Genomic DNA, 22,877 nt, shown 5'->3' with positions numbered 1-22,877 from the left:
ACCAATTCGTTGAACGAGACAGATCTAGAAATATATAACCATTTTCACACGTAGCATCATGGAAAAAGTTCCTATCTTGTTCAAATTTACACATGAGCTGCAGTTTAGTCTCCATTGCCATATTCCATTTAATTGGTAATTGAAATAATTCTGTGTCGAGTTTGAAAAATCAAGCCACCAATTCGTTGAACGAGACATATCTAGAAATATATAACCATTTTCACACGTAGCATCATGGAAAAAGTTCCAATCTTGTTCAAATTTACACATGAGCTGCATCTTAGTCTCCATTGCAATATTCCATTTAATCGGTATTTGAAATAATTCCGTGTCGAGTTTGAAAAATCAAGCCACCAATTCGTTAAACGAGACAGACTTAGAAATATATAACCATTTTCACACGTAGCATCATGGAAAAAGTTCCAATCTTGTTCAAATTTACACATGAGCTGCATTTTAGTCTCCATTGCCATATTCCATTTAATATCGGTATTTGAAATAATTCCGTGTTGAGTTTGAAAAATCAAGCCACCAATTCGTTAAACGAGACAGATCTAGAAATAACCATTTTCACACGTAGTATGATTGAAAAAGTTCCAATCTTGCTATAATTTACACATGAACTCCATTTTAGTGTTCATCAGCAAATTCCAGAATCAAGTCTTTTTGAAACAAGAAACTAAAAGTGAAAGTCAGAAATTGATTTAAGGTATAGAATTTTCACTCAGAAAGCTTTATGAAAACTATAACATATGACAGAATGTTGAAAAAGTTTACAAAAAAAAATCACTACAAGTTTCTTTGGTTTGAAAGTCTCTTGACCACTAAAGCAAAGAAAATGTTCAAGAAAGTAAGAATCAACACATGAAATCAATCTCCTCGCTTCAACCGCCATCTTGTATCTGTTTTGTTTTGAAAACGTTTGTTGTTTAAGGAGCGCGAAATCAGAAAATATATCTTTTTTAGCCAGTACCCGACTTTCGCAAGCTTTTCCCTCTCCAGACGGCAAAAAGTGTGTTACTGGTATAAAGCGCCGTTTCTACCAAAACGGACACACAGAAGGAAACACGGAAAAAAAATAGTGACACTCTCTTTAAAGGCCCACTCGCTAGCGCTGGGCCAATAAAACAGGTTTGCAGTTTGAGGTAAAGAAGGATACATAATACACGGAATTCATGGCAAAATGGCCGAGTGGTCTCATGCGCTGGTTTCAGGTACCAGTCACTGCGGTGGCGTGGATTCGAATCCCACTTCTGTCAACGTTGGCAATTAAGTAGAACGGGACCATGCATTAGGTATTGAATGCGCTAAAAATGTAAAGTACGTAAATAAATTCATTGAGTAATCTAATGCGAGTAATTGCATTTAAGAAAGTTAGAGAATAGCTCGTTCTCTGTCGATAAATAGCAAAAAAACAGTAAGCGTATACCTTGTCATTGATATTGACGGAGCTTTGAAAACCTTTGAGATCCTGCTCAGTCTTGTAATATAATCAAACAGGTTTGCAGTTTGAGGTAAAGAAGGATACATAATAGACGGAATTCATGGCAGAATGGCCAAGTAGTCTAAGGCGCTTGTTTCAGGTGCCAGTCACTGCGGTGGCGTTGGTTTGAAGCCCACTTCTGTCAACGTTGGCAATTAAGTAGAACGGGACCATGCATTACATTAGGTATTGAATGCCCTAAAAATGTAAAGTACGTAAATAAATTCATTGAGTAATCTTATACGAGTAATTGCATTTATGCAAGTTAGAGAATAGCTCGTTCTATGTCTATAAAAAGCAGAAAAACAGTAAGCGTATACCTTGTCATTGATATTAACGGAACTTTGAAAATCTTTTAGATCCTGCTCAGTCCTATAATATAGTCAAACAGGTTTGCAGTGTGAGTTAAAGAAGGATACATAATACAATCTATTCATGGCAGAATGAGCGAGTAGTGTAAGGCACTGGTTTCAGGTACCAGTCACTGCGGTGGCTTGGGTTCGAATCCCACTTCTGTCAACGTTGGCAAGTAAGTAGAACAGTACCATGCATTAGGTATTGAATGCCCTAAAAATATAAAGTACGTAAATAAATTCATTGAGTAATCTAATGCAAGTAATTGCATTTAAGAAAGTTAGAGAATAGCTCGTTCTCTGTCGATAAATAGCAGACAAACAGTAAGCGTATACCTTGTCATTGATATTGACGGAGCTTTGAAAACCTTTGAGATCCTGCTCAGTCTTGTAATATAATCAAACAGGTTTGCAGTTTGAGGTAAAGAAGGATACATAAAACACGGAATTCATGCCAGAATGGCCGAATGGTTTAAGGCGCTGGTTTCAGGTACCAATCACTGCTGTGGCGTGGGTTCAAATTCCACTTCTGTCAACGTTGGCAATTAAGTAGAACGGGACCATGCATTAGGTATTGAATTCCTTTAAAATTCAAATTACTTAAATAAATTCATTGATTAATCTAATGCGAGTAATTGCATTTAAGCAAGTTAGAGAATAGCTCGTTCTCTGTCTATAAATAGCAGAAAAACAATAAGCGTACACCTTGTCATTGATATTGACGGAGCTTTGAAAACCTTTGAGATCCTGCTCAGTCTTGTAATATAATCAAACAGGTTTGCATTTGAGGTAAAGAAGGATACATAATACACGGAACTCATTGCAGAATTACTATGTCGTTTAGGTAGACCGCAGCATAAAAAGGGGTGTCTGAGCAGGGACATATCTTGTCGAACTTGAGTGGACCAATAAATCTATTTGTTCCAAGCAGGCTTGTACTTTTGTAAAGTGGAATCGGCGTTGGCTGATTTGACCAGAGTTTGGACAGAAGATGCGATAGATTTAAGTTTGGTGTCCTTGATGTCATCTAGTTTTCTCCATATTCGGAACATAAAGGATTTTACAAGTAATGAAAAGAAAGGGGGGAATAAAAGATAGATCTCTCATACCTGACATAATTTCACGTCCGTCGCCTTCGCTTGTCATGTTTCTATAACGATTTTAATGTCTTGCTGTTAACCCTCGTCACAGCAATCTGGCCAATACGTATGTAATCATTAATTTTAATGCCTCACTGTGCACCTATACATTGAATTCATGACAGAATGGCTGAGTGGTCAAAGGCACTGGTTTCAGGTACCAGTCAATGCGGTACAATCAAGGTCATTTTATTTAAGAAAAAAGGGAAATACACCGGGAAGTTTTTGAACCACAAGCGATTTGTAAGTGCTCTAAATTAGGTTGGAAGGGTAGAGTTTTAACTCTGAGCTTTATTATGAGACTTAAGACTTAAGATCCCAAAGTTCAAAAATAGTCCAATAAGGCTCAGAATATAGCCTGTAAATCTGCCAACCCCTTCCGAATTGAAATATTCGATTAAATTAAAGAGATAGCCCAAAATTGACTTTCTCGCCGGAACTTTAAATCTTGAAAAACGTTAAAATAATCAAAATTATCAAAATATTATGACCTTTATTGTAGCATGGGTTCGAACCCCACTTCTTTCAACGTTAGCAATTAAGTAAGGAGAGGAAAGACCAACCATTAGGGAATTAAGTCCCTAAAAATATAAATATAGTCATAAATTCATTGAGTAATCTAATGCGTGTATTTCCATTCAAGCAAGTAAGGGAACAGCTCGTTCTCTCTCTATAATAGCAGAACATCCGTAAGCGTATACTTTGTCATTGATATTGATGGAGCTTTGAAAAGGTTTGAGATCTGATAAAATAAGAAATTACTTTTGATCATCCTGCTCAGTCCTATAGTTATGCAGGTTTGCAGTTTGAAGTAAAGAAGGATACATTATACAGGGAATTCATGATAGAATGGCCGAGTGATCTAAGACGCTGGTTCCAAGTATCAGTTACTGTGGTCGGGTGGGTTCGAATCCCAATTCTGTCAACGTTAACAATTAAGTAGAACAAGACCAAGCCATAGGGAATGAAGCCCTAAAAATGTAAAGTACAGTAACTAATTCTTTGAGTAATGTATTGCGTGTAATTCTATTTAAGCAAGTAAGGGAACAGCTCGTTCTCTGTCTATAATATAGCAGAAAATCAGTAAGCGTATACATTGTCATTAATGTCGACAGAACTTTGAAAAACTTTGGGATCTGATAAAATAAGAAACTACTTTTGATCATCCTGCTCAGTCCTATAGTTATGCAGGTTTGCAGTTTGAAGTAAAGAAGGATACATTATACAGGGAACTCATGGCAGAATGGCCGAGTGATCTAAGGCGCTGGTTCCAAGTATCAGTTACTGTGGTCGCGTGGGTTGGAATCCCAATTCTGTCAACGTTAGCAATTAAGTAGAACAAGACCAAGCCATAGGGAATGAGGCCTTAAAAATGTAAAATGCAGTCATTGATTTAAAATCTAATGCGTGTAATTCTATTTAAGCAAGTAAGGGAACAGCTCGTTCTCTCTCTATAATAGCAGAAAATCAGTAAGTGTATACATTGTCATTGATATTGACGGAGTTAAGAAAAGGTTTTATATCTGATAATATAAGAAACTACTTTTGATCAAATCGTTCAGTCCTATAATTAAGCAGATTTTCAGTTTAAACTAAAGAAGGTAACATAATACAGGGAATTTATAGCAGAATGGCTGAGTGGTCTAAGGTGCTGGTTTCAGGTACCAGTCATTGCGGTGGTGCGGGTTCGAATCCCTCTTCTGTCAATGTTAACAATTAAATAGAACAGGATCAAGCATAAAGGCACTAAAAAAGTAAAGTATAGTCATATTTTCATTGAGTAATCAAATGCGTGTAATTCCATTCAAGCAAGTAAGGGAAATGTTTATTCTTTCTCTATAATAGCAAGAAACCAGTAAGTATACATTGTCATTTATTTATTTATTTATTTACAGTAATATATTTCCCAGGTCTATCGACCTCTATGAAATAATCATGCTTAACATTTTACAATTGATGGAGATCTTTTTCCCATTCTGTGAGCAATTTTTCTTTGAAGTTGGCGACTGATGTTGCAGCTACAACATCAACTCCAAGACCATTCCATATGTCAATACTTCTGTAGAACAACGAATTTGTTTGATACCCTCTGATACCATCATTTGCAAAGTTTCTTTGTAGTTCGTAATCGTGCTGACGTTTCGGGCGTTCGCGAAGGACAAACTTTTGACAGGCCGATGATTTATCATAAACGTGAAGATGTTTATATACTTCAACCATATCGCCAATTTTACGTCTGATTTTCAGTGTCGGAAGGTTAATCTTACGGAGACGGTATTCGTAAGATTTGTTCTTGTACCCGCTAACCAGTCTCGTAGCTCTTCGCTGAACACTCTCGATGGCATCGATGTGTTTGATGAGTCGTGGAGACCAAACGGCTTGAGCATACTCGAGATGAGGTCGGACGAACGCTATAAAAAGAGTGCGGGGCATTTCTGGTGAAAGAAAGTCAAAACTTTTGCTGATCAGACCAACGATTGAGTTAGCTTTCTTGATTTTACCAAAGATTTGTTCTTCAAAATTCATTTCCCCGACGATAATCACTCCGAGATCTTTTTCTTGATCCACGTGCTCCAGGATTAACCCGTCTATGTTGTATGGATGGGCATGTTTGATGTTCCAAAATTTTCCCAGTGTTAGCACGTGGCATTTATCTGGGTGGAATCTGAATAGCCAGTCCTTTGACCATCTTTCCATTGCATCGATATAATGTTGCAAGCGAATGGCATCTTCAGCACTATTTATCTCCTCAACAAGCTTAGTGTCGTCTGCAAAGAGGTACATATCAGAGGTTGTAACCTAAGGTAGATCGTTGATATATAACACAAAAAGTAATGGACCAAGAACACTTACCTGTGGGACACCGCTGAGTACTTTTCCTTCCTTGGATAGTTTACCATTAGCCTCCGTCTCGGAAGAGGACTGGACCCGAATTTGTGGATATTTTCACAGTTTCACTTTCGTTTTCGGCTATACGACAGCGTTTTCAATCAGAAAGCAGAGGAAATCTGTGAAATTATAGCAGGGAATGCTAACCTATTTTTCCAGTGTTTCTCAAGATTGGAGCAAGATTATTGTTCTAGAAAGTTCATAAAGGCCTAATAGTTTCAGATTAGTATGATTTCATCAGAAAAACATTTACACCAAAGCTCCTTATTGATATGTGAAGGCTACCAAAAATAGAAATGTCCTCCATCAGAACAACTTTAACATAAGGGACAAGGACAGTCAAGAAGTCTACTTTGTTGAGAATTTGCACAAAATACTTAGAGAAGATGGTACTATGGAAGCCCATTCTATACTCCTAAATGATAGTTGAAAGATCAGCAGTTGAAAGGGTTGATTAAAATAGAACTCAAAGCACACAATAAAGTATACATATATATTTGTCCAGAAAGAACTGGCATGTTGTTTGCTTTGTTTTGGTGTTTAAAAATATGTAGGTACTTATCAGTCCTAAAAAAATACAAATTCGAATATAATGAGGGCAATGAGTCTGGTAAAATGTTGCTATATTTACAAGAAAGGATTACTGAAAAAAAAACTACTGTATGTATACTGATGAACTAAACTCAAAAACTAAAACTTTACCAAAAATTTACATTACAACAATTTAAAAATCTATCTTTAATAGCAACAAAGAAAAAACCATGGCTCAAAGTTTCAAAAACAGAGCTAGTCAGAGCTTCAATTCAGTAGGTATAGAGCTTTCAAAATTTGAAAACAGACACTGTATTGGCAGATTGGTTACTACAAGACATACTATCCACACGGTTTTTTCGATTCATGAAAAAAATAAAAAGTATTTATCAAAAAAAGGTTCTCTTTTTTTTTTTGGTAATCAATTCCAACAAACAACAATCAATATAACAGTTTTTTGAAAACCATCCCACAGTGTAAACATTATCAACCAACTAAACCCACACCGCCAAAATTGTAAAAATAAGTCAATATAATTTCTATCAACAATTTCTCGTAAAATGTTTTTTTTCCAACATTCTGATACCAATCATGGCTGGAGGCATCATGTGTAGAGTGACTGTGTGGCATTTCATTGCTTTTAATGATCAGGATACCAAACATCAACCAAACAAAACTGACGCCAAGCCAAATCTGTCGATTAAAAATTCCCATGAAAATTATAATTGAAACTTATCTCGTAAAATGCTTTTTTCAACATTCTGGAGGTGTTCAAAGTTAGAGGTATCATATGTAGAGCCAAGCAATACATGAACAGTCATTTGCTATCCCATTTGCCATGATATATATGAGTCAACAAATCAAACAAAAACCAGCAAATCATGTCTCTTCACTTTCATGTCACATCGTGTTTATATGGGGTATCAGAAAGCTAATCCACAAGAAGAGCCATCTTCCTTTATTATGGAGTGTTCCAAAACTATTGGTAGGTTGTTTGGAAGTAAAGAAACCCACACAGTTTGCTTTATTCTGAAGATTTAACTTGAAAACAAACTGCATCTTTCCAGCAGAAACTCATGTTTCAACCTGCTACATAACATTGGTCAGTCGGGTCGGCTACTAAAATGTAATAGTTTTATTATAGCCCAGCTTGAGAATCCGTGGGCAGAACTTGTACATGTATTATGTGTATAATTATGTCAGTCGACTTGATTCATGATACATTACTTACATTTCACTGGATGCATTTTAGCTGTGAAATTATCCGCAAAATTTTCAGACCGTGTTCTGAGACGGAGGCTAATTTACCTTGACATACTGATATCGATCCGACAGAAAGGATTTGATCCAGTCTAACGTGAATCCTTTGATACCGTATGCGTCGAGTTTCTTGAGTAATCTGCGGTGTGGAACTGTATCGAAGGCCTTGGCAAAGTCGAAATAGATAACATCTACCACTTTACTTTCTGATATTGAGTCTGAACATTTATCAAGATAACTCAATAATTGTGTGACTGTTGATCTTTTCCCCAAGAATCCGTGTTGCTTGTCAGAAAGTAACTTTTTGTCTACTAGGAACTTCATTATTTGATCTTTAACAATTCTTTCCATCAATCTACAAGCAATAGATGTCAAGCTAACCGGCCTGTAATTTTCTGCCAAGTTCTTTTTTCCTTTCTTATAGATCGGGGATACGTGCGCAATTTTCCAATCATCCGGTAGTGTACTTTCTGCGAAGGATTTGGATATAACAATGTATAGGGGGACAGCAATATAGAAAGCTAACGCCTTCAGCATAGCAGGATGTATCTCATCTGGGCCCAGTGACTTGTTAGAGTTTGCGCCTTTTTGTTCTTTTCGGACCATTTCAATGGTGAGATCGAAAGTTACACATGAGTCTGTACGTGATGCAAACCCTGGTAGTGGTCCAGCAGGCTCTTGTGTAAAAACACTACAAAACTGATCCTGTAGTACGTCTGCTTTATCTTAATCCCTATAACAGAGTGATGAGTTATCCTTCGGGTCAAGAAGGAGAGGAGAAATTCCCGGTTTTATTTTTATGGAGCTGCGAATATGTTTCCAGAATTTCTTTGGACTTTTCTTCGCTTGATCACAGATTTGTTCTTCTAGCCTCCTTCTTGTCAGTGCTATTTTTCTACTTACAAGGTTTCTTGTTATCACGTATTCAGCTCTACTTCTCTGTTCTGTTGATGTGCCAATCGACCTTATCCATTTGCAGTGGAGACGACGCTTTTCTTTGATGGTTTTTCGAAGTTCTGTAGAAATCGCAAATTTCCTCTTTCTTTTATAAGAGTTTTCTTCTTTTGTGCATGGTACGTATTGGTTCCAAAGGTCAAGAAGTTTATCTCGTAACATATTCCAGCACTCATTAACATGTGTGACGTCTGCCCTGCTAATGAAATCAGTTAACCCATTCAGAATTTTCAAGATCTCCTTTCATCGCTTCGTGTAGTCTGCTATATTGTAATTGTATTTCGCACCTACAGGCTCGGTTTCAAAATAACATTCAAATGTGAATGAGAGAACACTATGATCGCTTTTGTCAAGGGGGGCTAGATAGGTTAGATTATTGACTTGGTGTTCTTCGTTTGTCAGGATCAGATCGATAAGGGAAGGTGTGTCCGTCCCTCTAGCTCGGGTTGGTTCATCAACGTGTTGGTAGAAAACGGCGTCTCTTAGAGCGTCCAGAAATTGCTCATCTTCCTTTGTTTCGTCGTGAGGAGTGGACCAGTTTTTGTAGTTGATGTCTTTGTAGTTGAAATCAGCGACGATACATTTGTGAGTATATTTGTTGTTGAACGCAATTTCCTTTAAGAGAAGGTTCAATGTAATGTTATCCTGCTGATGTGTTCGTATTAGTAGGACTCCTATACATACATGCAAAGAGTAAACAGTTTGATCCTTCCAACTTGATCTCTAGCATGCATACTTCTTGAAAATCATGGGTAGGTCTCACTTCAAGAACAAGGTTTTTTATTGACTTGTGTATAAGGATGACAATTCCACGACCGACTTTATTCAAGGAATTCGTTTCATAAGGCTTGGAGTAATCTTTGACGACATAGTCCTGAATAAAGCGCTCTTTTTTCCATTTTTTGGTTTTACTTCGCATATTGCTATGATATGGGGTTTTTCATTTAAAACTAGCTTGTCTAGTTCTCGTTTCTTCTTTTTCGTAAGCTGATCTGCGTTTGTATACATAATGTTTAATTTTTGTCGTGTTTGTTTTTGTTTTTGCTTCTTATTTTCTACTTCATTTTTCAATGGTTTCTTAATTAATTTTGACGATTGTTGGCCATATCTTCTTGAGGCGGAACCCGTTTTTTGCGGAACCTATTACTCTCCAAATTCCATCTTTTTCAGTCTGGTTCTTCGTTTTTGCGTCAGTTGCGTTTTCTTTATACTTCTTTCTTTGGTCTAAAGTTAGATCCTCGCAAACGCTCACACCCTTGAACATCTCTATTCCTTTCAATGCTGGAAGATTTCCAAACACACTATCCTTTTCCTCTTCGCTGTTTAGAGTAACAATGAGTGCGCGCTTTTTCCCATCAGTTGATTTGCCAATTCTTGAGATACGTTTTATGTCTACTTTGGCATGGAGCCTATCAATGAGTGATGTTACCCATGTCTCATCTTTCTTAGGAGCATCATTTGTTGTTGTCTCTTCAACGCCGTGGATAATCAAGTTTTTTGACCGCCTGATTTTATCTCTTTCTTCCGCTGCCTCCTCATCACGGACTTCTTTGATAACAGTCTTGATATAGTTGTTCGCAGTGGTGGTCTCACAATTGGTAGAGACAACAGCAGCGGCGTATGATCTTTTACAATCTTCTTTAAGAGTTGACAGAATTTCCGTCTGGAAATCTTCTAGCTTATTTTCTAGTTTGTTTTCAACGTATTCTACGGTGTGCAAGGCTGGATCATTAGAGAGTTTAGTTTTTAACTCTGTAAGCTCTTGTTTCTGGGATTCGACAATTTCAAGAAGATGTTGTTCTGTTGTTTTCAGTTTCTTGATTGTTTTTTTGTTTTCTTTGATAGTTTCCTTGAGTTTCGCTAATTCTGCGGCGGTTTTTAGTGACGGTTGTGTTGCAGCAGAGGTAACGAGATTCGCAAGGTCTTTAGAAACTGTAACGCAGTTTGGACATACGTATTTACATCTGGTTCTTCTGTCATCTTTAAAGCATTGTAGCATATAGGGTGGTAATCTAGTACAAAGAAAATGTACTAGTCTGTTGCACTTTGAACATGCCAAACTGTCATGATTACGATCGTCTACACATGAGGCGGTGGTGCAAAGAGGATTTTGAGTTATCTTTTTTCTTGTGGACGTCATTGTAGATATTTTAATGAGAATGCAGTTTTCGATGGTTGGATGTTGGCTGGGTTTAAAGTTGGTTTTAGTAGCGAATTTCCATGATTTTCTTAGAAAAATGCAAATTTGTTGAATTTGACTATCGCTGTTAGGTTGTGACTGCTCTCAATTGACGTCAAATAAAAATATTGATGTTTTTGTCATTCTTCAGTCATTGATATTGACGGAGCATTGAAAAGCTTTCAGATCTGATAAAATAAGAAACTACTTTTGATCATTCTTTTTAGTCCTATAATCAAGCAGGATTTCAATTTGAAGTAAAGAATGATTCAGGTACCAGTCATTGAGGTGGCGTGGGTTCGAATCACGCTTCTGTCAATGTTAGCAATTAAGTAGAATAGGACCAGCATTAGGGAATGAAGGCCCTAAAAATGTAAAATAAAGTCATCGATTCATTGAGTAACCTAATGTGTGTAATTCCATCCAAGCAAGTAAGGGAACAGCTCGTTCTCTGTCTATAATAGCGGAAAATAAATCAGCGTATACCTTGTCATTGATATTGACGGAGCTTTGAAAAGGTTTGAGATCTGATAAAATAGGAAATTACTTTTGATCATCCCGCTTAGTCCTATAATTAAGCAGGTTTTTGCAGTTTGAATTAAAGAAGGTATCATAAAACAGGGAATTCATGACAGAATGGCCAAGTGGTCTAAGGCGCTGGTTTAAGTACCAGTCACTGCGTTGGTGTGGGTTCGAATCCGACCGATAGACCAAATAGATATTGATATCACCAAGTTAAATTATTACTTATGTTACAATAAGTCATCTTCGAAAGAACTTGAAACTTTATTTTTAACTTAAGTGATAATCGGGTGATTCGATTCATATTTTTATAAGTGAGTAATAATACAATTTATGTTTATGTACATATAAAACTTAAGATAACTAAAAATATCATCATGTATATATTAATTCAAAAAATGCCTTTTTCTTGATAATCTGTCTTTCTTTGCTTTGGAAATCTAGTAAAGGTGTCTACTTAGGTACGATAGCTACAAAATCCCTGTCTCATAGCCTCAGTGGAAATTTTCCTATAGTGAGAACCGACTGGCTTGACCCTAAAAAGTTTCACATATTTTACTGAACGAGGATGAATGGGCCATTCCATTTTATAACCATACAGGAACGAACATTTTCAGGGGTAATCGGAGAAGAATTTCCAGGAGGTTTAAAGAAATGTTGTTCTTTTTCATTTTCCAGGGGATAAAAAGTTATTCTTAAAACATATCTTAAATTATAAAATTTCACTTTTTCTTAAAAAGCCCCAATCTGAATGATTCGTATTCAGAAAACTACCTTCTTTCGATAAAAATGCAGAAGAAGAAGAAAACCAAACATTAATTGTTCATACTGACATTTACTGACGTCTAGGACGACAATCTTTAGTGAAGTAAACGTCTCGTGGACATTGATATAATGTTTCTTTGCCTTATATTATGAAACCGGTAGGTTTGTTTAAGACAGCTTATCTACTTTGTAAAATTGACCAAATCTATTCATGTCCTGAAGACGGCATGTTGAAGAAGTTCAGCCGATGACGGTCGGTTGGCTTCTTTCAGTTCCAAACAACGAAGCGTTAAATCTCGCATACCAGGTCCCAGAGAGGATGGAATATGTGGTCCTGTTGTTGAGCTTGCAATCTGAAATTTACAAAAATATAATTAAATCACATAAAAAATCACAACGCCCGGAGGCGGTCTTGGTTGACCGTGACAAGTATTATATGTGAGTTTCTCATTATGTGGTCTCTCTGGACTTCGAAACTGTTTCTGCAAAGCTGGGGAGATTTTCTATGGAGCCTTGAAGGGGGCAAGGTCATTTTAATCTACCCAAAAGTCAACCTTTTAAGTTTCTTATTGATAAAAACTGATTGTACCATCTTATAGAGCTTAAGGAGAAGATATCCAAAATGGACAAAATGTCAAAAAATGCAAATTTTTATGCTGACGTCAGCATTTCTGAGAAAATTTTCAGGAAAAGAATTACTTTTAAGGCAGTTGTGTCTCGAAGAGGTATAGTTTGTAGGGTTCCCATGGCTAGATCTTGAGATATTTGAGTTTCAATTTTACTTTCCAAGGTCTCGCTTTAATGCTACATAAAAAACTTTCCCTTGCTTTGTTGGAGAAAAAAAAATCATTTCAATACATAAATTTTCGATATTCGCCTCAGAAAGGAATTTCGAGAAATCGTGTTGAATGTCTATTTGAAGTATCATAAATGCAAAGTTGTTTGGAAATACCTTGAACAGGAGAGCGAGATTATTATCGACATGTTGTTCGCTCCATGGAGGACAGCCACTGGCCATTTCAATGATACAACATCCGATACTCCACACGTCACACTTTCTTCCATAATGTTCGCCACGCAATACCTACATACAGAAGAGGTATCGAAAAATTAGGAAAACCCTAATTTCGACAACCCTAATTCGGCAATTCGGTCTCCCCTAGTTTACCCCAATTTTGGTTAATCCACAACGCTAGTACTTAACACTAAGTGATTCATATATATTATATAGTCTAGAAGTATAAAACCTTCAACTACTCAAAATGGAAACACTAAAGAGAAACCCACAAAACAAAAAGACAATACAAATTACGACAAAAATCTAGAATGAGCATTCACAGAAAATAAATCAGGTTGGAGTTGAAAAGGAAAATATGATGACATAGAAAACCCATCAATGCAAAACTAGTGATCTAAAATATGACTATAAGGAAGAAAGCAACTTAATATGAGTTAAGATAGAAAGAAGTAACTCAATATATATGAGTCAAAAAATATTTCAAGAAAACACATAATCTGTTCCTCGGTTTTCGACCTACACAGGATTTCGGCCTTTTACGAAAATATCCTCCTATATGATGGAAATAGGATTGTGTAGGTAGGCCAAGCAGTGTTAATTAGACACCACCACAGTAAAAAGATGTGTTTAGTGAAAGTATAAAACGCGCGTAATAATATAAAATGAACTAAAATAACAAGGAGAAAAGAAGTATACTTTCTACTAAACAAAGTTTCCACACCTTTGACACGTTTCTGCCACAACGTTGAAGAAAACATACTAGAAGAGAAGGAACTGGGATTGGATTGCCACTATCCAACCCTGTGACTCTCACACACATTTTACAGTTCAAAGAATAAGATGGAAAGAGTGGGGAAAGAATGAGAATTTAAAAAATTAGACTAGAACCCGGTTCGAGAAGCCCCGTACACCCGTGACAGCTCATAGCAAGAGCTGGTGAACGAGTGAATCTTGAGAAAGTTGAAATCTTGAAAATTCTAAAAAATGACGAACTATAACCGTCGAAGACTAAAATCTAACTTTGCGTTTTCAGCACCTTGACATCGCATTCTTTGTATAAAAACTTGGCTTTAATTTCCAATTCCTCGAAAAATAACGTAGAACGAGCAATCTTGAGAAGTTCACCAACAAAAGAAGAATAAAAATGATCAAATTTTAATCGAAGGATTTCCATGTAAAGGAGCTCCCATGTCCCAATAACTGAAATTATCATGACTTAATTGTTATCGACAATGGTTAAATTAAAATTGAAACTAAATTATACCTCAGGTGACATGAAGGGAATGGTTCCCAGAAATTGTCCACAAAATTCTTTGGTTCCTGTCCCATTAGCCATCAAACGAGCGGCCGTGCCGAAATCACTCAACTTGACGATCTGTCCAGTGCTATCCACCAGAAGGTTGGCGCCTTTCAGATCACGATGTAGTGTGTGGTCTTGATGAAGATAAGTGACCGCTTGCAAGATTTGTTGCGTGTAACTCTTCGTCACACTTTCACTGAACGCACCAAACTTCCCCAACAAACTAGAGATGGACCCACCTGTTAAATGTCAATAAAAAGATCAATATGCCAATCAATGTGAGAGTATGAATATCGAAAAGTCCGTCTACATGCAGAGCAGGATTATTAAGATGAGAAAACCGCTAGAATTTCAGGAGGAACGTTTTTTAACGGTCTAAGCCATATTGACTTACCAGGCATAAGTTCCATGAATAGATTATAATGAGCTTGATGTTGGGTGGCACCAAGACAAGAGACAATATTGGGGTGTTTGATGCGATGGAGGAGAGAGATTTCTTCGAGCACGATTTGATGGACTTTCTCCTGCTCCTCCTCTGTGTTCCGCACAAACGAAATCTGTGTAAGGGAAAGTACATTCTTCAGATTTCAAAAATTTACTTTGGGATGCCAATGGAACTAAGCATCATTTTAATAAATAAAAGTTTTCATCCGCAATCTATTCGAGTGGTAAAATATTAATTGTTATCGTCCACCTGTAGGCAAAACGCACTGTCAAATATTTTTAGATATCCGATAGCAAAGCGGTAGGTACAAAATGCATAAAACATCAAAAGTCTCCTTTGTAGAGGCTAAAACCGCGAAAACCTCTTTAGAAGAGTTTCTTAAGTAAACATTCCAATCAGATGGATTTCCCCAGACATGATATTTACTATTCGAATCCGAACGAAAGTGAAAACATTCGAATCATAACAACAAAGGTTTTCCACCAGCATAAATAATAAGAAGATGCAACAAATCAGAAAGGTTTCCCCCTTCTTCTTTCTTAAAAAAAGGTAACACATAAACATTCGAATGTAAAAAAATTGTAAAGTATTGGCTGGATTGGCTTATCAAACAAAAAGCATTCACATGGTTAATGCTTTCTGAGAGGGGAAACCCGTTGAAATGTATTAGCAATTGTTCGAAAAGATCTCTGAATAAGAATAAAGATCTTGCTATAAAATTTGCGTTTTCAAGTTAGAAAAGTTATATACAGAGGAGATATTGTCGTGTTTTTTCTACACTATATGTTCTGTGAAATACAACTATGAAAATCAAAATGGCGATAAGCATTTTCAATGGATCATGGATTTTCTTCAACATCCAAATTTCAAATTTACAGCTTTCTACCCTTTATTTTTTGGCAGAAAGTGTCATATCTTGTTTTGTTGAAAGTATTATCTTTCAAATTCTACTTGTTACAGCCCCTAACACTGACATTTTTCAAATATTATGCATTATGCATTATGCAATGTGCATTATGATGCATTATGCAATATGCATTATGTTTTATGCATTTTGGACCTGCCCGGTAGCAAAATATCCCTTCTGTAGTAGCAGCGAGCATAAAGAAAATAGTTTTTGATCAAATAAGTATTTAAATGTCACATATATAAAAACAGATAAAAGAAAGTTCTTTTTAACAAAAGAGAAAAAACAATGAAATTGACATCCTTAAATAAGATTGTAAAACGTTCGGAAATGTCATTCAAAGAGAGAAAGACTAAATTAAATAGGGAAAAAATTAAAATGCTTTTCTGCTAATTGGTGAACGATAAACCATATATTCAACATGAAAAATCGGATATCGAAATTATTCAGTCTGGCTTTAATGATATTCAATGATACTCAGCTTCGCTTCGTCGAATATCATCAAGCTCGACTGAATAATTTTCGATATCCGATTTTTCTTGACGAATATCTGCTTAATATAGAACGATTAGAAAAAGTTGTCAGAAATAGAGTCAGTACCTGTTTGACAGCCATAATGCGACCACTTTTGAAATCCATAACTTCGTAACACGAGGAGAAAGCACCAGTACCAACAAGACCTCCTTTCTTCCAATGTATTTTCTCCAAATACACGTTTCGTGGTTTGCACACTTCTCCATCTTTCGATTTCTTATCCCCCTTTAATCAAAGATATAGTTGATAAGTATCACCAAATGCAATTTCAAAAAGTACAGAATGTGAAGCTAACTAGGTAGTTATGGAATGATACGAATACGGTAAAAGTGTTAGATTTTAATAAATTAAGAGGAAGGAAACATACCTCAGGCTGAATGTGTACGATGGTCAAATCATCCGTTGGTATCAACTGATCAGGAATCACATTCTCGGGACGACGTTGTGAGCGGTCTAATGCAATCGCTATGGCGGCCGCCTCTTCGTCTTCTACCGCACGCACACACTTCAAGGGGGGATCGTATGATGAAGTGGGTGGTCTGAGATGAGAATGCACTTCAGGGGTGGAAGGAGAAGCTATATGTGTGGTTGAAACATCTTGCAGTCTTGCTGAAGTGGGTGTCTGGTGTTGTAATGAATGTTGCTCCTCTTCTAAACAGAGAGATCAAGTTACAGAAACTTTAGTTTTTTGATATCAAATGTTTGGTCTTTTGATTGTCAGGAAAAAGATTTTTTCAATTCATCAGTTGGTTAAGCTAATAGGTAATGGGGATAGCAAAAAAACTACTGTACATCGACGAACCTTCATCCACAACAGTCGTATTTTGTTCGTTTCTTTCTTCGCCATGTTCACCAAGAATGTCGAGGATGTCAGCTTGTTCGCGTTGTGATTCGTTAGAGAGGTGTCGATACAACGTGCTCTGATGGTTGGATGTCAATCCGTACACTATCTGCTTGATGGAAGGGTACAGCACAGAATCTTGTGATGAAATGGCTATGCATTTGATCATCAAGAATAAAGCATGTCTGTGAACCTGTGAACAAAAAAAACGCATTGAATATTCTTGGTATTGAAAATCTATTTGAAAGGATAAATAATAAACATCATTCAAGAAAGAAGTCGCAAACCTTTTGATGAGGGCAAGACAAAGTCCTGGCTGAAAACCTGGCCAACAGCAAGATGCGTTCACATGTCTTCGAAGTAAAATTGGTACTATGAACGTTTTCTGCTAACGAGTTAAAAAATTCACGAAGGTCAACGTCAGAGTTTGGTGAAACAGGGAGGGAAGAAGCCATGTTGATTCGATTCTCTGAGGCTAATAAAAGTTGACTGTGGTGCTCATCGAACAGAAGAAGAACGAAAGACAACCTTCCCAACCACCACTGCCATTGTGTTTGATCCTCTTCTTGGTTCAAGCAGGAGGCGATGAGGTCCATGTGTTGTTGTGTGTTGTTGATGGTGCTATTGGAAGGGTTCTGTATGCTCACCGTTTCTCCGTTCACAAACTCCATCAAAATCTTCATCGACAAGATGGTTACTCGTCTGAACCGAAAAAGGAAACAGTAGTCTGTAGTCGTGACCCCAAAGTTAAGTGTCACATTTTAAAAGTAGATAGAGTTCACTATAATGAACATCCCCCTAATAATAAATTCTTTGTACTTTAGTTAAAATACTCCACGTTGATTAAAAATTGAAAACAATGTCTTCTAAAGCAAACGCAAAATAGATACAAGGTACCTGTTAGAATCGGAGCATTTGATGAGTATTTTCTCGATGACAGGTTTGATGGTTAAATGTAGAGTGTTCAGTTCTTCTTGTGTCTGATATCGAACGTTCATCACAATCCCGCGGAATGCACACTTCGCAAACGAAAAAGAAAGGTTGGGATAAAGGTTTCGTGACATTGAGATCAGAGTGCTCTCAAGAATTAGAACAATATGCACAATAAGCGTGTGTAAATTTGATAAGTTTTGAAAAGTAGACTAACTGGAAGCTTAAGAACATATCCCTCACTCGGACATATGACTAAATATATTTTCAGTCCGTTTGAGTTGACACCAGATTCAGTCTACTAGACTGAATCTGACGAGTTTTTTAGCTTTAAATGCTTTAAATGACCATAATCCTTGTACGATCGAGTAAAAGCTATATTGAAGTATACTTTATTGCCTAGAATTCCACGTTCGATCTAATGGTATCAACTATTGTTGAATAAGTCCTAAGGAATAGGTCCTTAATTTTGAGAGTACGATGATAAAAAGCAAATACAATTACTTACCAATGCAGCAACATAAACATTATAAACAGGGTCGGAGACGATGTAAGCTAGCACAGCGGTACAGACGGACAACAACTCCCATTTTGTTTCTCGATACAAAACGGTGGTCCTCTTCTCGCTCAACACTTTGACAGCTTTTCTACTGATAAAGCGCAACCCACATTCGCGATGCTTCCAATCTTTGGAAAACAAACAAGCCACTGGATCGTTTCCGAACACCTGAAAACCGCACAAAAATGACAAAAAATAAAGTACTTGATGCAAAGATACCTAACTGGGTGCTGCTTAAATGAATTTCAAACGATTTTCTTGCTTTAGACTTTTTAAACCAGTAGAGCTTTAAGTCTAACCTGGACCCATGATTGCGTGATTTCTTGATATTTCTCAGGGATAACCCCACCATGAGGTAAGCCGTGGTCATCTTGTTGAATATCTGCTTGTTCCGACCCCTTGGCAATTAGCGTCACCTTTTTATGACAACCAAATTGCAAATAATCAAAATGCTGCTTGCATTGTTCATCGTCGTGTTTCTAAAATGGAAAAATAAAATCAAGAAAAGATGGTAAAGAAATCTCATAAGGTACTCGTTTTATGGACTGGACGAATCCAATTAATTAAGAGCATGATACTCAAGCCTCCGTAATTTTGAAATGGGCTTTTCCAGAAAAAAACCCTCCATTTCCGTTCTAAGGGGGTAGTGTTTGATATGTGGCCGAATTCCATAAGGAGATACAAAAATCTGTCAAAAATAACTGGAATTCCATGGGGGTAGCTTTTAAATCCTACTAAAATTCAGAATTCCAGAGGGGCTGAAATTGCCTGGAATTCCAAGGGGTTACAGCATTTCCAGCCACAGAGGGATAGACCTCCTCAACAGGGGGTATACGGTTTTTTTTTTTGAAAAGCCCACTTTCAATACTGTTGGCCAGGGTGGGCAACAGTATTGCATGCAATTTCTGATTGCATGCTAGCTTAAATAAACCAACCTCAATTATTTTGTTTTCCTAGTTCTAAAAACCTGACAAGGGGAATTCATTGTCAAACAGGGATTACTTCAAGTCACATATCCAAATAAAATCATAACTTTTGAGTATTTATTGAGAGAAACAAAAAAGTATTTTAACAGAAGTTAACTGCTTTACGGTTTACATAGGAACAATGTAGGATTTTTATCCTAACGTAAATGAATTTGCTTTTCCTATTCACTAAGTTACTGAAACAGGGGTATTTTATCTTAATTAACCAAATTGAAAAATGAAAGTAGCACCTTTTTATTGATGAAGCTATACTGGGCACCACATTTTGTGCAATTAACCAAACGATGTGTACACGTCAATTTGTGTTCCTCTGTTTCATGTCGTACGACTTTTTGATTACACAGACGACATCTGACTTTTTTGAAACCACAGCGTTTACGATGCTATGTATAAAATATATATGTCTAACTCTTTTATTATAATTGTTATTCTACTCTAAATAAACTTAAACGATGAGACGTCATCAAAATTAAAATTTGAATATGTCAAAAACTAATGATCAAAATAGGATCACATTTACACCTTAGATGCATATTATTAAGAGGAAGCAATTCATGAAAAATAAATTGAAAATTGATGATATCATCATTTTTGTAGACAAAATAAGTTTTTGCAAATATCTGCTGAAATCATCGGAAAAGTTAAAAAAATAACAACATTCTTTTTCAAAAGTTATACTGTGAAATCGGGTAACTTGCATCAGTGGAGGGAAACTTGCATAGCCATCAAATAAATGACCAATAAAAGCAGCAAAATTTCAAAACAAATTAACTATGCAGCTCTGCTCGCTACTCTTTTCTACCATTTTTCTCTTGATTTAACTTTGCATTTTAATGACCAGCCAGGTCATTCATTTGAGGGCTATGCAACCCTTCGCTAATGCAAGTTACCCAACTTCACGATAGATTACCAACACCTCTCTGGGCAAAATCTCATAAACTTTTGATTAGTTCTTATGGAGATATTAAAATTCTAAGTTTTATGTCGTCAAAAAAGACTTTTTCCATAATTTCTCAAAAAAAGGCAAAAAATCAATTTCACAAGCATTTCTAAAATATACATCCTGATACGTTTTTTTAACGTACAAATGACCATGTCGAAGACCCACAGTTTTCCGCGCAAAACTTATGTCCTATTTTTGAACATGTTATAAGTTACATGAAAACAAGTCTTGACATGTTGATGAGCATGTTATTTTTTTGAGAAAGGTTAAAAAACACATTTTTAAACATGCAAAACAAATCTCAAAATTTTTGAATTTGTAGACATACTGTAGAATCACAGGTGTTCTGTTTTGTTTTGACTCACTTTAAGTTTTGCTGAAATTTATGTAGATAGTAAAATTAATTTTCTTTAAATCGCAACCAATTAGGAAATATGAAGTCCATACCTGATCTTTGTAATCGGCAATGGAGCCTTGCCAGGTGCAGCCTTGTTCGTGTTGCTTGCAGCGAGCTTGTCTTTCGTACTTGATTTTTCGGTCATTGTACCGACTTTCCTGCTTCTAAAAATTAATTTTGACATTATTTGACAAAGACATCGCGTGTAAAAACTATTCAATTGTTTTAATATTTCAAAAGGGGAGGGCATTTTTTGCCACCGCAGGGAGCCTAAAGTGACGGAGAATGGCATCCATAGCTTCGCGTATAAGAAAGTTAGGCAAACATCTCATAATTTTGCGCTTGTTTTTCAGCATTTTAATTCCGCTTAAATGGAGTCCCGGTAGCATTTTTATCTTGAATCTAGGGAAATTCCCTTTTTTATACCAGAAATAGTTATTAAGTGCTCCGCGTAGCTTAAAAAATCATTCAACATTGTATGTCACTAATCGTGTAAAATAACATATGAGAGCAGTATCACACTTTTTATAGAAAAGTCAGTAACTTATGGCTCTGTGGCTGGACTGTTCTGAATTTTATGAGGCTTGAAGACTTAAGTGTACTTGGCTTATTAATTGAAAAGGAAATCTGTACTTCTCAGTAACTTCTGAATCTTTGGCTCAGATTGTTCTGTATTTGTTCTCAGGTTTTGCCTAAATTTCAGTAGACGCCAAAACTAAATGGTCTTTATTCTGAAATTATAATTGTAAATAACTCCCTTGGCATATTTATTAGCATTTGAAGACAGAATTTTGTCTCAGATGAGAAGTCACTTTTAATGAAAATCACTATAGGGCTAATACCATTCCTTTTGAAAGCAAATTCAACTATATGTGTTCGATGAAAATTACGGCTAGCTCTATATCAGTTTATTCCTTTTTTTTTGTTCAAATCACTTTTTAGTGATTAAAGAAATAGAGTCTAAGTACACCTAACTGTTAAACGCACTTAGGCTCAAAATAGCTTTTTCTATCTGTTGAAGAAGACTGAAATTTACCTTGGTTTTGTCGTAAGATTCCTGACATTCACAGCAGACTCTGAAAAGTAAAATAAAACAAAGTGGTTATAAAACAACTATTTTTATTAGACTGAAGAAATATTGGCCACTTTAAAAAGAAGTTTAAAAAGTTTTTGATTAACGATGCCCAAAAGTTTATTGGGGAAATATACTATATTTTTTCTAAAATTTGCGAAGGTTCGTAATTGTTTTACCTCGTAAATGTTTGTAAGTGTATGTTATTAAATTTGTTAAAATGTATTGGCTTACACTTTCTGTTTTTCCCATTTTTCAATGCAGAATTTGCATCCTGCATGTCCACATGGCAGTTCTGTGAACCCTCTTATCACCATCGTACAAACTATACACTGGAAATCGGTCTCCAAAAAGTCGAAAGGATATCCTGTGCTTTCGTCTTCGTTGCTTGACGATGAAGAGTAGCCATTGGTGTCATTGTTGTCATGGTCACCAGAAGCTGCCATTATGGATTTGGTTTCTCTTTAGAAAGTAGAACTTGAAGGAATCTGAAAAACAAGAGAGTGATTGCTGATCAGTTTCGAGCCTTAGAGGATAGAGAAATTCTATCACGAAAATTCGTTAATTTTACAGAAGCATTTAAAGAGCCATTTTTACGAAATATCTACTTTTCTTTGCTAGGAGACGGTTTTTTATGAAAAATTAACAGCAGGTCTCATTTTCTAGGAGGATCAATTTAATTCAAAACATCTGTTGTTCTATTACAGGAAATAACGTAATCAGTGGCAAGCAGATAGCATTTTTCTAGGTAATAATTTTATAATGAATACTTTATCCAGTACAAACTGTCGGGATATTTTTGGAGAACAGCAAATCATAATTTCTAAACATTGAGACAGGGTACAACCCCATGAACAGCAGATCCATCTT

General features: G+C 36.3%; 1 protein-coding gene and 1 long non-coding RNA gene across 2 annotated transcripts; both read right to left on the bottom strand.

Moving 5' to 3' along the window:
• Positions 1-12,072: 12,072 nt before the first annotated feature.
• On the bottom strand, positions 12,073-18,132 carry LOC136811985 (mitogen-activated protein kinase kinase kinase 1-like). The gene is made up of 9 exons (XM_067068587.1): positions 18,018-18,132; positions 17,408-17,822; positions 17,082-17,313; positions 16,647-16,930; positions 16,346-16,504; positions 14,788-14,950; positions 14,358-14,632; positions 13,028-13,159; positions 12,073-12,428 (listed from the first exon to the last, which is right to left on the bottom strand). The coding sequence occupies exons 1-9, from the start codon at positions 18,116-18,118 to the stop codon at positions 12,285-12,287; spliced, it is 1,905 nt and encodes a 634-aa protein (XP_066924688.1). The 5' UTR covers positions 18,119-18,132; the 3' UTR covers positions 12,073-12,284.
• A 2,844-nt stretch (positions 18,133-20,976) lies between these two features.
• Positions 20,977-22,344, bottom strand: LOC136811984 (uncharacterized). The gene is made up of 3 exons (XR_010847317.1): positions 22,242-22,344; positions 21,972-22,011; positions 20,977-21,099 (listed from the first exon to the last, which is right to left on the bottom strand). It is a non-coding gene; the product is annotated as an uncharacterized lncRNA (long non-coding RNA).
• Between the last annotated feature and the right edge of the window lie 533 nt (positions 22,345-22,877).

This window comes from Clytia hemisphaerica, unplaced genomic scaffold (assembly GCF_902728285.1).
Source record: "Clytia hemisphaerica strain Z4C2 unplaced genomic scaffold, Clytia hemisphaerica genome assembly, whole genome shotgun sequence".
In the NCBI taxonomy this organism is placed as follows: Eukaryota; Metazoa; Cnidaria; class Hydrozoa; order Leptothecata; family Clytiidae; genus Clytia; species Clytia hemisphaerica.
Note: the sequence above shows the minus strand (reverse complement) of the source record. Positions and strands in the feature narration are given on the sequence as shown.

Coding starts and splice junctions, on each gene's coding strand:
- LOC136811985 (XM_067068587.1), bottom strand. CDS start 18,118: ATGAACGTTCGATATCAGACACAAGAAGAACTGAACACTCTACATTTA. Junction 16,505..16,646: donor TCGTACACATTCAGCCTGAG/GTATGTTTCCTT, acceptor CTTTGATTAAAG/GGGGATAAGAAATCGAAAGA. Junction 14,633..14,787: donor ATTCATGGAACTTATGCCTG/GTAAGTCAATAT, acceptor GACATTTAACAG/GTGGGTCCATCTCTAGTTTG.